Genomic DNA, 15000 nt, shown 5'->3' with positions numbered 1-15000 from the left:
AACCCAACACAGTTCTTAAAAGAAGGCAGTGTGGCCCAGTGGTTAGGGCGCTTGCCTTAAGATCCGGAGATCCCGGTTTCAAGACCCGCTCTGACCACTCGTTGAATTTGTTCCTGGTAGTCCCTGGTTCAACTTCCCAGCTGCACTTGCAAACAGCCAACTGGTTTGCCTCCGGCCAGTTGGGATTCTTAACAGTTGTTGTTTCATTGGCCCTGGAAAGCCCCCATGGCAGGCGGTCAATTAAGTATGTATATCTTTTATTATTTACTTTTCCATACTAAGTCAATTGATATCTATGTATAATAACCGTACCAGAACTAATCCTAACCTGACCCTAATTTTTCTGTACACTTAATTTAGGCTCCAAAAGAAGTTTCGTCGATTCACTGATCTGAGTGCGTATTCAACCTAGATAAAACGAGGTTTACCAATTTAACCTAGGCAACAACGGATTCAGGAATGAAGGGGGTAGTTTCTTTGGTGCTGCTTCGGTGGGGAAGCAGTATACAAAAATTTGGCTTTATCAACGGAGTTGATAATGTAAATTGGTCACCGTACAGAGATTCTAAAAGCTGACGTGTTGAGCGTTAGCCCTTCGTCAGAGCGAATCGAGGAATTATGGGTTACGTGTAGTTTTTATAGTAGAGTAGGAGCTACGCTATTGGTGGTAACATGGCAACGTAAAAAATAGGAAAATATTAGTTAAATGGAAAGCGTTCGTTAATGCCGTGAGGATTAAGGGTGCCGATTTGGAAGATGAATTTTTGTTCTAGATTCTTGAGGCTTTCCGTCGTACCTAGATGTAGGGAAAGGCGGCAGATTGCCATGTGTTTTTTGGAGTGGTTAGGGAGATTAAAATGACGAGCGACTGGCTTAGATGCATCTTTGTCATTCTTCTCAACATTGCGAAGGTGTTCGCGGAATCGGTCAGCTAGTCGTCTACCTGTCTCGCCAATGTATAATTTATTGCCAATGTATAATTTATTGCACAACGGATTCAACTTGAGAACGGATTTTATCGAAGTTTATAGGAGTTCTTCTAGACGAAACTTTTTTTGTAATTTGCTTGTAAATAGTCTAATGCAACCAGTTCTGCATTATACAATACGGTCTGGGAGGAATTTTACGAGGAAATAACCAACGCCTAGAAAAGCTGCTAAATGGACTTGCTCGTATTATTATACGGTTGAAATGGAGCACAAATAGAGAGAATTCTGCACTGGCGTTTCAGGTATTGATTTGAATAGACTCAGCAGGTTTAAACAAATGCACAACAGTATAATTATTATAGTATTTAAATGCTTCCATGGGCTAGTTCCATCTTATTTATTAATAAGTAATTATTTTAATTACCAGGAATAGTAATTTTCATTCTTGTAATCAGCTAGAAAATATAGGGAACTTCATTTTCCCAAACATAGTAAATTAACTCTTAGTAAAAGGTCATTCAGATATTCGGGATCACTTATATTTAATTCGTTACCTAACGAAATCAAGGAAATCTCCAATTTACGCTGTATTTTGAAAAGTCGCTTGAAATAATACGGGCGTCTCAGGTATTTAAATTTTGAATTAATTTTAACTTTATTTATTTATTTTATTTGTTTTTATCATATTTTGTTTTTGTAATATATAATGTTATATTTGGCCAGGTTGGGATGAAGATGGGCGGATACTTCATTGTAAATATTGTTTGTATGCATATGCATTTACCCTGGATGCCACAGGTTTTTTCTCTCTTAGAGCGACGGAATAGCGAGTCGCGAAGCGGCGAGAAAAACCCCTGGTACAGGCCGTCGAGTTCTTTGAGAAGGACGGTCCAATGGGATGCCATTTCATATTCCCAAAGTCAGATTTTGACCCTAACAATTTGATTGGTTCCAGGAACTTGTCACTTCTAAGGAGTACTCTGATTGGTTTAATTGCTGTCAAACTGATTCCTCGTGCCCACTATGGCCATAATCGAAACGCTGCAGAGTTCCGAAAATCGAGACTTTGAAGCCAGAAAAAGTGCAGTGGGTTCTACATTATTTTTATCATTTTTTTTTTTTCGTAGATGTCCGCCAAAATTCAACTTCGGAATTTGAGTTTTTATCTTCACATTCGACATCGAAGTTTTATATGGAACATTGAATTTTTGAATTTGACATCGAAGTAAATAAGACGATTGTACCTTGAAAACCGAACATGCTGATTGGTAGGTTATATCACGTATCAAATTACTGAGTTTTCTCGATGTCAATCAAACGGGGTATGGAACTGAGGTTCTCAACGGCCTGTCCCAGAGGTTATTCCTCGCCTATTCCATCGCTCTGAGAGAGAAAAACCTCTGGCAGCCAGGGTCATATGCATTGGGCCCCTATGGATAATTATCAGCTAAGTTGGTGAATAGGCCACCCTTACGCGTTAAAGTCTTTGTTTGATAGTTTGTTTTGTAAAGTATCTTTTCTCCTTGGAGTTCATATTCTTAAAATGTTTATTTGTGGATGGGACTTTCTGGAAAAAACTAATTTAACAGGATGAATTAACTACCCTACTAATGAAAGTTCGTAGTGTTAAGTGTGCAATAGCGACCAGTTATCGAATGACGAGTTAATTCTTAGCACGCGCATGGGATTTGAAGGTCGAATCCTATTTTAAGAGCGTATGCCTACAATAGAAAACGAGCTTCCACTCCAATCAAATTATTTCCCTATAATTACCATCGCTTCTAACCCTACTCATCTGATGCCGAAACACAATACCTGACGACTTACAAGTCTTTCCTCTCAGTTTTCGTTTACTTAGAAATCTATCTTTAGAACGGCATCTCTTGCTCTAATGCATTGATGTATGTCAACTCAGCCAAACAATGTGTGAAGTCTGCGATTACTTCTTATTTGAATTTCAAAAAACCTTTTAAATTTACCCTAACCCTGACTTGCTATGAGCATAAAGTACTGAACTCAGAGATACTAGTGGTTTGCTCCAAGTGGTGTTTTCTGATCCGAGGGAAGAAGGGGGTTAAGGTCAATATTAAAAACTGTTTAACTAAAAATTAAAATAACAGTGCAACTCTTGTACTGTACTGGCATAGTGGTTAATTGCACACTCAATTTTGATGAACACAGCAAAGTATCTCTATCAGTCTAAACACCAACTATTTATTCAAAGGGTTGTCATCTTAACTGTCTATATTTTGCCGCTACGGTGTAAAGAAGGCGAACGGGTGGTCCTTGAGTGAACACAACGGTATCTTTAGGAGCAAGGATGGCACAGTCGGTTAGTGCGCGGCCTTGGTGCTAGAGATCCTGAGTTCGAATCCCGGATCTCGCATTCTTGTTTCGACTTCTTTCCTTTCCGTGTAGCTAAGTAGCTTTAAATACCCTTTAAAAGGAGCACTGATGGAGAGGGTGGAGTAAAATGAGCGCACCGTCGACTTCAAGTTTGTCAGTTGAATTATGTTCCGAGTTATCGACGTTAAATATGGTTACTTTACTTTTACTTTCATGTCGCACTAAAAAAAACTAGTGTACTCCAATAAACCGCTAAAACAAGAACTAATCTGGGTAAATTAAGCCCCCATTAATAACGGGAGCAGCTCCCTTATCCTCAGTCGCCTAAAATTGAGAAGTAATCTTACCAGTTATGCGGCCGACCGTCATGCTGTACTTCTTTTGCAGATAACTCCCCGCATATCCGACAACGTGAGCTCCGAGACTGAACCCAATAAGGTAGAAATTGTCAGCTAAATCCTTTGAATTGCCGTTGCAGTATATTAAGAATTGCGCAAGTTCGGCCATTTGAGCGCCGACCAGCCGTGTGTTTCCAGATGACACTCCTAAGTCTTGATTTGCTCCAACACTCCAGTCTGTCATGATGACGTTGAAGTCACCTTTATCCAGCAGAGCATCTTTCATTCTAAGCCCCCAATCGTAATACCCAGAGGAGGTTTCTAAGAAATCAAATTAACTGTTACTTGGATCCTAAGTGCGTTCGATTAGGAGCGATTTATAATATGCCTTCAAAATTGTTATCACCTGGGACCCATAAAAGCACGTTATTTTTAACTTTTTTTTTCATTTTGAATCGTCATCATCCCAATTTTAGCTGGATTAAAAGAACCAAAACCGATTGGAAACACAATGTGCCTTAATTAGAAAAAAAAAAGATGACAAGAATGATAAACAATCAGAAAATTTAAAATAAAAACTTATGACAAGCCTACTCGGAAGTGCAAAAACTTTCAAGATGGTCATTGTACAATTAGTAATTATGAGTAGTAGTGGTTCCTTTTCTAAATATGGAAATTCGTTGTACGCATCCAATTGTTTTTTCCGAATTTGCTAAGTTAGATGAAGAGCCATTTTGTGTAATATTGTCATTATTTTTGTTCAGTGATGATGATAATGATTATTATTATTATTATTATTATTATTATTATTATTATTATTATTATTATTATTATTATTATTATTGAGGTTGATTTTGTTTTTTCTGTGCTGCAATCACATTTAACAATTTTTGTCCAAAAATTGATTTGACCTTGCAGGTATAAGTTGGATCAAACAGGTGATTCCAAATCGGCGTGATTCAAAACAACGAATATAAACTCAGGGGCCTATACAGCATAGAGGACATAATTAAAATGTTTGTTTTAATTATAATTAGGGTGTCCAGACAAGCCCTCTTCAAATGCAATGGTTATTAGCATTGAAATATATATATGTTATTCACCGGTTGAGAGGTCCGTATACGAAAAAACTGTGCCCGAGGTCTTGAGTACGGCCCGAGGCTAATAACTTTAGAAATTCCCTTGGGAGAGATAGTGCACTCCTTTCCAGGAACAACGGCAAAAAAGGAAGGTTGTGGGCGATAAGAACTAATCATATTAGAGGAGAAATTAGTAAGTCTCGAAACTCACGAAAGCGCCTGGAATCTGAAATCGATAAACTGGCTGCAAATTATTTTTTTACAGCGGTCTGAAGAGAGAAAGATAGTGTAATACTCTCTAGTGATGTCGGAGGGAGTGGTATTTTCTTACCGGTCCATCCATGGCACATGAATATTGTCCTCCGTGTTATGTTGTAATGTGAGCTGGCCAGCTTACTTTTGTCACTGTCATCAAGTTCTTCTCTGTCGTTGGGGTTTCTGTTCTCTCTTGTATAAAGATAAAATTTTGTGCCTATTTCCTCCGGACTTTGGGGGAGTTTCATCATTACGTCTTGAAATGGTGGCAAGTGGCCGTAACAGCCGTACTTGCCATAGCAGACTTGTGGGAGTCCTTTAGAGGAGAAAGTACATTAGTTAAATTCAAATCAAGTTGAGCTCGTTGCTACCTAATATACTTAAAAAGTCTTTTTCTTTACCAAACAGACAACTGATGGCAATTAGGATAAAAATGTGAGGCCATAATATCAACTTTTTTCTCACGTGTTGAAAAGTACAATAGTCATTTTGCACAAATCGTTCAGGATAAAAGACCAGCGTCCAACGGGCTTGGTAGCTCCGTTGGTAGAGCAAGTGCAGCGGAATAGCGCGGGTCATGGGTTCGAATTCCGTTCAAATCCCGTATTTTTTTGCCTACCTTTGCAAGCTCTCAAAGAGAGCCTCACCTAAATCAAGAAAGTATTCTTAAACAACGGAACATAATCAAAATTGATAGTAAATGTGATGGAGCGTTTTTAAAGCGGTAAACGAATGAGAAGAGATGTTAATCTGTCATGGACATGGGCCCCGAGTGCTCCAAGCAGGAGTCGGTCCAACAGCCTTCCGATTACAAGATTTATATCCCTTCTCATACTCAAAAATTGTTCGAAGTTTTAACAATGACAGCGTTTGTATCCAAAATAAGTGAATTTCAAAAATGCTTGTTTTGGTTTTTAAATTTCCCGGGCTCCACCATCTTGAATAATTGTGACGTGTCATGGTTTCCCTGTTGTTTCAAAAGAGAGCATGCAATCGTAACACGTCACAGTTATTCAAGATGGCGGTGCCCGGGGAATTTAAAAGTGAAAATAAGCCCCGTTTCAAACGTCGAAGTTACATGTGCCGAATCTAATGCAAATGAGCGAAAACAGTAGATTTTTGTTATTTGCATTAGATTCGACATATGTAAAGTTCGACGTTTGAAAACCGCCTAAGTGATTTTAAAGTTAATATTTTTCGATTTACACGTGTTTTTGTAGAAAATAGTCGAACAAATTTCATGGCAAACATTATTTTGTTTGGTTTAAAATTATTCGTTGGTCGGAGTGGAGGTTCCCGTTAAGGTTGCTCAACAAACTGTGCCGTGATGATTATATCCAACTGCTAACTTCTTCATTTCATGAGATTATATAATTTCCAGCAAGAGTCCATTACCCAAGTCAGTAAGATCTGGTGTGAGTTTGGTCCCCATCAGCGTCAGTAAAGTGCTATTTTTAAATCAAGTTTGGTGGGAACTCGATAGACCAAATTGGATTACTCAATTCAAATCTCCCAGAGTTAAGATGTGGTGTGTATTGTATTTTCAATATAATGTAGCGTTCACGTTTTATTCCCAAAGGGTTGAATTGGGTACAACATTGAGTTCGCCAATTTGGCCTATCGTTTATTTTCCCGCGAAACCTGGTTTAAAATAGACACTTTTCTGATGCTGATGGGGACTAGATTAATTTGGGTAAATCTTTACTCTTGGATTTACTCTCGCTTTCCACAATATAATTTGCCGCAAGAAAGGAAACTGGCGTGAGGGTCATGTCTCTGGCAGATGGGTCATGATGGGGTGCGCCTCAAATCGCTTACCAGCAATCAGCTTCCAGAGTCGTGGTTGTTTGATTTAGTTATATGTAAGGAAAAGGGATTTCATGAAGACATTCCATGGCGTTTTATGTGATATTCTCTTCAAATATAACAATAAAAGTGAATGCCTTGTTACTCACCAATTCCTAGTGAATCTCCCATTGAAAAGAAGCCGACAAAAACAGCTAACGTCAGTAGATATGCCGTCTTCATTGTGCCTTTATCACAAACCCTGGAAAAATGTTTAATACACATGTTTATAAGCGCAATTCCCATGAGTTTTTGCGGAAAACCAGGATCATTTCCACTTGCCCTCGAACCAACCAAAAGAAGGGAAAATCAATACTAGCTAAAATGAGTTTAACCTTCCAAAATATGTTTTTTATTCCTCTTTTGCTGAACTTCTACAATTTTTTGTTTTCTTGTGTGTACCTATTCACGTTCTTTGATCGAATAAATTTCTGTAATAAATTATATATAAATGGAATGGAAACTCTTAATTAATTATCACACTCGCGATAAGTGCGATAGCAAAAAATGTTTACCAAGAATTTCAGGGACTAAGTGAAGGCGATACACCAGATTACTTGCTTTAATCAGGCGACACACCCGCAATAAGAGCACGTGCAGAAATTCGGATAAAAATTTTCTTTCCAATTTTGAGAAATAAATATCCTCACACGATAGAATTATAGCCGGTAAAATCACGGATAAGCCAACAATAAAAGACGGGGAGGACGGGAAAATAGAACAAATCATATTACCGCTTTATTGGACTTCAAAGTATGCGCATATCCTTGTGACCTCATAATCCCACTAAGTTCAAAAGCGGCGGAGCATTGCAAATCATTGCCGCATATTTTAGCGCGCATTGCGGCTGATTTGGAGCGAACATCATCCAAGAATAATGAGTACGAAAGTACGAAAGTAATCAAGTTCCTTTAGTGTTTCTAAAGGGTTGTCTGCGTGTCCGTAAATAGGCCAATGTATATTCCAAGCGATGTGACGACACATACCTCCGAATCTGGAGTAGCTTTTTAATTCTTGTGGACCCAGCCCACTTGAGTTGGGAACCAACTCCCGGACTAACCAACTCACCCCGACTAACCACGGTTGGAAAACTAGACTACACAAAAACCGGAAATTAGTCATAGCAACCGTCACTCCGATTAATTGTCTTAAAACCTTCATGTGGCTCGTCGTCCCTCTAAGCGATTAATTATAGCCGACTCCTTTCTTCTACGTTTACTTTCTCATAAAGTGTACTTTACGTCTTTTGTTGGAATCAGAAACTTCCTGCAAGCAAGGTCACGGTGCTTTCGGAGCCATTACATACATGTATATAGACACAAGCGGAGGGACCGACCTATCTTGACTCTTATCGATACACTAGTGTTAACTAAGCAACTGAATAGGATCCACTTATGAAGGATAGGGATGTTTGGAAGAAAAATCCTTTGGCTTGGCTGAGGCCGCAGAGATGTAGACGATAATCTTCGAAGACTAATTCTTGAGTTTGTCAAGGATTCTTTAATGACAACCCGCTCTCCGTAAAACGCCTTGAGATTCAACAGCATTTCAAGAATGTTTTATTTAACAAAATAATGTCAGTTTTTCATGCGTCTGTCCTGTTATTGATCATGCATTTCGTTATAACATCCAAAGTAGCTGTGGATCCACGAGGCGATAGCCGAGTGGATCCGCAGACTACTTTGACAATGTTATGCCGAAATTCATTGTCAATAACAGGACAGACGCATGAAAAACTGAAATCAATTTAAAAATGTAGAAAACATGTACCGTGTTTCTATCGAGTTATAGAAACACGAGTGAAAGTTTGGGAGAACGAGAAATGCTGTGGGAATACGAGCCGCAGGCAAGTGTTTCCACAGCTTTTTCGAGTTCTCCCAAACTTTGACGAGTGTTTCTATAACTCGATAGAAACACAGAGTACATGCTCTCTATATCTTTTAGAAAACAACTCGACGAGAAAAAGGAAAACAACTTGTTAACTTTAATTATCAAAATGTAAATTCTCTTTGTTTGCGCCATCATTCCTTCAACAGCTCGTGCTAGTTCTGTGTCTCCATCGAGTTATAGAAACACGATTTTTAACCAATCAGCGCGCGTATTTTCTTAGGACTGTTGTCTAGAAATTTACGTCTGTTTCGCTTATTGACAATAAAAATTAACCAATGAGCGTGCGAGAATTTTGCAGTCATAGTAAAATATATATTTTTTGACTATAGACAAGTAATTGAAACTATTAGACATACAAGTAAATATGTATTGCTTAACCACTCCCCTCATAGACTTCTCAGGGCTAATGAAACAAATACAACTAATTTTGAAGAATCCTAAAAGGCGGGAAAACGGACATTTGGCGAAATATAAGAGCAGCCGAGATTTTGAACGGAAGCTGCTCAGAATAACCTTAGCCGTGGGCATAAATGGAACTTGAACCTGGGAATTTCGGATTTCAAGTCCTGCGCCCCAATCACTCTGCCTCTTCATTACATCTCATGGGCAGCGAAAACAAAGATAAATCCTGTTCATCCACACCGTCCCGCCTTTTAATATTATATTCCCTTTTGCTTTTTCACAGTAAAATGCTCAAAAACCACTGATGCAAACGACTTTTATAGAAAATCAACCCACTCTTTTAAGGTCATTATCGCTTACAAATTGAAGTTCCGTTTTCATCTATCTACACCAAAGCGTAAGCTTTCGAAAGTTTTTTTTTCTACGCTCTGACGTCATCGCTTTCAACGGTTAATGTCTGTCTACACCTGCTAACAATGACACTGGGGATATATCCAACAATATGTGTATTTAAATTTTTCCAATAAATTATTCCGAAACGTTTCCGTTGCTCCTCTATTCTTCGACCGTTGAGTCATTACGTTTTCAAACTAGAACGCACTTAGGTCGATGGAACCTTATGAGCGCTCAGTTTATCTTCCGTAGCAACGGAATTAGGTCAATGGTATTTGGTTTGGAAGTGTGATCAGAAAGACAACGTTTAGTTATAAGAATGCTTAGAAATACAACATTCCATCTTTGACGCCTCGAAAAAACTCTAACGGGCAGACGTCTGTGTGCAGTTAAGGAATCAATCAGTCCTGCTACCGCGGTGAAGGCTGATTCCAAATGAAATGTTAGCTGAGAGGGAAGAGGAACTGCCGCATTGAGTAATAAAGCACCAGTCAAAGTAAAGCTCCCCCACTTCCCAACCCGGGCCATAGCAGGGAATTGCGGGGACTTAAACTTATTTTCACTCCACTATCTATCTTCCGGCAGGCAGGAAGAGCGCACAAATTCACGATCTTCGCCTACGAGACCGGAGAGTAAGCGGGGACTTCACTATCCGTTGATCAGCGCCTCATGCGTTTCCATTGAGCTGTTTAGTCCTGTATATGTGCACATCCAGAGAGTTTTGTTTAACAAAATTTCCCGTTCAAGGAATGGTGAATACTTGTAAAGGGCATTAAATTATTATTTTGTTCCTTTCACGTTTTAGTAATCATTGGACCAAAAATAGTTCCCCGCAGGGGGGCTATTTTCACAGACTGCAAATTCCAATTCCCTGCTATGGCCCGGGTAAAGCGACATCGGCATCCAATTTTAATTTGTGGCAATGCCCAATTATATTTTTTTGAGTTAAAGCAAAGACAGGAAGAAAAACCCGACAGAACAGTTCCATAGAGATAGTGCATTTTTGTATTTTGATCTTTTAACAGAACGCCGACGAAGAATAAGTTTACTTTGATACTAACAGGTGACAAAAATTAACGTCACCAGTAAGAGCATCTAGAGTGCATGCACTCTCTTTATCTGCACAACACCACCAATTTTTACTCTTCGTCATTTTTCCCATTAAGGTACAGCACAGGACTAGAATGCTAAGCATTAAGTATTTTACAACTAAAACATGAAAATGGTTTCAAGATAAGGGAAAAGAAAATTTGCTACGTTTCCTGCGTACAGTTTCTAAACAAACGGAAACTCACCACCTTGTTTAACTTGGTCAACTTTCTTTTGGGCTCCGATGATCTTTCGTTTTCAAAGGTAAGGAAGTTTATGTACAGAACAACACAGATGGGTTACCTATATGCACCATATGTGTGATTGACATGTCAAGCTGTCAATCACGGTCCATCAAAGATTGGAATGAGAGAAGAAAGCAGAGCCGCCAAGTACAAAGCAGAAATGATAAATGTGTTTTTCAATATAATTTTTTCGATGGTCACGAAAGTGTTGCCATATTTGCGCAACTTACTGCTGCTTTCACAGAGTAATATGGTATTGAGTACAGTGAATTAAAATCAGTGCGTGGAAAGAGGTTGGGCAATAGAGCAAGTTTCAATCGAGTGTCGTAAAACAGAAACCAAAGTTATTACTTTGGCCAATCAAAAAGGACGGAAACAATCCGGTAAGCCAATCAAAACTTGAAGTAATTACACGTAACCGACGAAAAGCGCGGGAAAATGTGCAGGCGCGTGCCACAATTGGTTTTGGTTGAAAAAGTGGCGCGAGAACTTTGAACCAATCACTGAGTGAAGTAATGCAAAACCAAAGCAATTCGCTAATTACTTTCGGCACCCAAATGAAAGCCGCTCTAGTGTAATTAATCTCCTATTACTTGAAAAAGGTTACTTACAAAAGAATAAAAATGCGAAAAAAAGCAGATTATATAAAGTTTGTTTTTTGAGTGACTGAAATGATGAATATCATATCACTTCTCTATTTCGCGGAGTATTATATTACTTACAATTTAAAGTTTAAAAAAGGCAAGATAGATAGAGATTTTATCAAATTTTAGAGCTCGTGACATTCTCACCTATTTAATTTTTTTTCACTGTTAGTAATATATTCATGCTAATTTTGAAGTTTTATTCACACTTTAGAATGATCTCGGCAGAGAGGTCGAAACGTGGTGACGTCATATCGCTGATTTGTGATTGGGCCGGAAACTAACTTTTAAAATAAAAAGATAAATAGATAGTAGGGAAAATTACCGGTTAATAAAGCCACAGTTTTTGACTGCCAACGTTTTCGCTTAACGCTGGTGAAGGTCACGTATCAATAAAGTTTCCTTTATTTTACAATGCAAATCAGAGCTACCATTTGTTAAAACTTCGTTAATTTAAGCAGGTGGCTAGATATTACAACACAACAATTCGGAAAATCGAGCTTTAAGTAAAACGCTCGATTTTATTATTTCTGGCGCACACACAAAAAAGGAAATTGACATGTTTCCGCGCTGAGTCAGTACTCACAGCAACGCAATGGTTGCGATGGAATTTTAAGGGACCGAATATGCTTTGAAGTGTAACATACCAAATAATTGCACAGACATTATTTCACTGTCTTGAGTGAAATTTCTGGACGCCTTAATAGTAAAAACGTTGAAGCACATAAAAATAAACAATTATTTCAAAAAAGTAAATAATGCATGTATGACATAAGTATAATTGCTTTTTTTCTGCTAAGTAAAAACTTTAACAATTAGTTGGTTGCACATGAATTATTCAATCAGAAGAAGGGAAGAAACTGCTTGGTTGAAAAAGTCTGATGTCTGATGGATTGATCATTGTAGTTCCAGCGATTTAATTTTTTGAAAGGTATTCTTTTACTGATTTGCTTTATTCAAACTTTGAGATATTTCCGAAATTGAAAGCGTCAGGAAAAGTGCTATCACAAATGTCGAAATGAGTTTGCCTGAATGGACACTTGAAAAATGCACGTTTGCAATTTTTCACAAGTGAATTTAAGGAAGACAAATATCGCAAAATTACGATTATGAATTTACAAACAAGTTGGTGGTTGATATCATATTTGCCGTTTGTCTTCCGAGTCTGGAAATTTGTTATTTTTCACTGGGGACTTTTGTTAGAGAGCGGGACGAATTCAGACCAACATAAGTTAGTATCGGCCTGCATACATTTTTTTTTTATGTGTTTACATGAGACCGGTCCGACAATGAACTCAGACCGGTCTGACTTCGTCTCGGTTGCTGGACGGAGACGAGAAATTCTCGTACCGGTCTGGGCTCGGACCATTCGCGTGTAAATGACAACAAATTTCAGCCCGGGTCCAGAAATTTCAAGCTCGCACTCTTTTCAGGGTCAGCGATATATTTATTGGATACGAGATGACATTTTGTCCAAAACCAAGCACCAAGCATTTCGTCCCGGTTTCAAGTTCATACCGGTCTGAGTTCGTCCCCGGTGTCATGTAAATACTCCCTTTAAGGACGATGCCTACTATTGTTATTGCGCATACGTTCTGCGCATCTCGAGATACTCGGGTTTCCTATCGGTGATGCTTACTAATAATAAATTTACCAAGAGTGATAGCGTTACCGAAACATTCATTTGATAGCAAAAATATATGTCAAACGTTGGTGAGAATATCGTCTGCCAAGTAAAAATGCCAGTAAACAATAATCGAGAACATTACAAGAATTTAATAAAAAAAAAAAATCCTCAGAACTAAGAGCATCACCAACATCATGATCTCCACATGACAACCGCCGTGGTTCAATTTATGCCAAAAACTGAATAATCTTCTATAATGAAACTTCCGAATACAGATGCAGGCAATCTAGTGAATCGTATTTATTGTTCATTTTTCTTTCAGGGCCAGCACAAAAATATCGAAAACATTTCTAAAATTGAAAGAATAATGAAATGAAAAATGGGCGTATTCACTCCCAGATGGAATAATTAGCAATGAAGGATAGAAAATTAATATTGGGGAATGAAGGCGCAAGATATTTGTTTGCCTCTCGAGTTTACTCACAAGAGAATTCCTATAAGATATAAAATCGTACGTGGAACGTTTAAGGGAAGTTCTTACGAAAATTGTTCCCCTGTGGAACTTTGGTCCTTCGCCTAGGGTCAAAGTGAGAGGTAATTTTCAAAAAATGGGGGAGAAAATATGGCCATTTACGAGAAAAATATTTCGCGGCTTATGTAAGCCGCAGATTACTTAAGACGCGAATTGGACCATTTATACGAGTGAGGCTTACATAAGACGCGAAATGCTCGCATAACTCGCCGCCAACTGGTCCAATCTGTTTCTTTGCGTGATTCATTGCTAGCGCTCGCCATCTTTCTCAGGCGAAAGGACGGGAGCAAAATGAGTCTGTGCTACGATAACAAAACAAGCACATGCACATGAACCGTTCATGGCTTGAGCGATCCGCGGACAACGCTTGAGTACATTTAAACGAACACTTTCAAGTCTGAGGTGAGCCGCGCCCAAGATACGCACAGCCTAAAACCCTTAGAACCCTGGGGCAGGAGATAAGCCATTGTTTGAGCTAGCTGCGGATGGAATAAGCTGTAAACTTACCATTTAAACGGGGTGTTCGCGTCTTATTTAAGCCGCGGCTTACACTGGCCGCAGCTTTTTTTCTGTAGTATAAATGGCCCCAATGTGTGTTTTTGATTTTGTTTTCACGGGAAAGAGCATCAAAAAAAAATGCCTGGCATGTCGAAATTCAGCATACGATGAATCGAAAATCGTAGAAATAAAGGAGTTTAAGTAAAAAAAAAAGGACCAGCGGAAGTTCTCAGATACAACAACAACAACAACAAAAAGTTTATTTGTACCACACGTAAATAGGGAAACACGAAATAAGTAATAGACTTGAGAAAGGTACAAATAACTAAGAAGCTAATCTAGCTAGGAGGCAGGATAAATAATTTTTCGTCTAAATGTCGATTCAGGAAGGCACAAATATAATGATAAAGGATAGGCAAACAAAGACAACGACAACAAAAAAACAGAAAGGATGGTTGCCTCTTCAGATGGACTGGAGTAAAGAGGAAGTTAATATGACGTAATAAGACACTTTTTAAGGGAACACTTAAAGTAGTGAAAGCCAAGAATTTTTAAAGACGCCTCAATATTATTCCAAAGAACAGCCCTCTTGAAACGAATGTTAAACGTCCCATAATTAGTCCTGGCAGTAGGAGTACAAAACGCTGATTTAGAAGACAGTCTAGTATTATATTTGTGCGTACTTGCTATACACCTTATTCCAAGATGGTCGCCATTTAAATATATATATTTTTTATTCCAATAAGCACTTTATGCCTCGTTCTTAAGCAAAAGAATGTTTTATCTTGAACGAGGCAGCAAGGGCCAAATTGTATTCGCATAAATCAGCGGCCAATTTGGAATAAGGTGTGTAGGAGTAAAAAAATAGTGAAAAGCAGAATGTAACAA

General features: G+C 38.5%; 1 protein-coding gene across 1 annotated transcript in view; it reads right to left on the bottom strand.

Moving 5' to 3' along the window:
• LOC138016808 (pancreatic lipase-related protein 2-like) overlaps positions 1-10840 on the bottom strand; it is a 13250-nt gene extending 2410 nt beyond the window's left edge. Inside the window, exons 1-5 of the mRNA XM_068863997.1 lie at positions 10773-10840; positions 7779-7888; positions 6903-6994; positions 5024-5263; positions 3623-3934 (exon numbers count right to left, since the gene is read on the bottom strand). Coding sequence (XP_068720098.1) covers positions 3623-3934; positions 5024-5263; positions 6903-6975 — 625 coding nt within the window. The 5' untranslated portion in view covers positions 6976-6994; positions 7779-7888; positions 10773-10840. The remainder of the gene's footprint in view (positions 1-3622; positions 3935-5023; positions 5264-6902; positions 6995-7778; positions 7889-10772) is intronic.
• Between the last annotated feature and the right edge of the window lie 4160 nt (positions 10841-15000).

The sequence above is a fragment of the Montipora capricornis genome, chromosome 9, assembly GCF_036669925.1.
Source record: "Montipora capricornis isolate CH-2021 chromosome 9, ASM3666992v2, whole genome shotgun sequence".
In the NCBI taxonomy this organism is placed as follows: domain Eukaryota; kingdom Metazoa; phylum Cnidaria; class Anthozoa; order Scleractinia; family Acroporidae; genus Montipora; species Montipora capricornis.
This window is presented reverse-complemented; position numbering and strand designations above follow the sequence as displayed.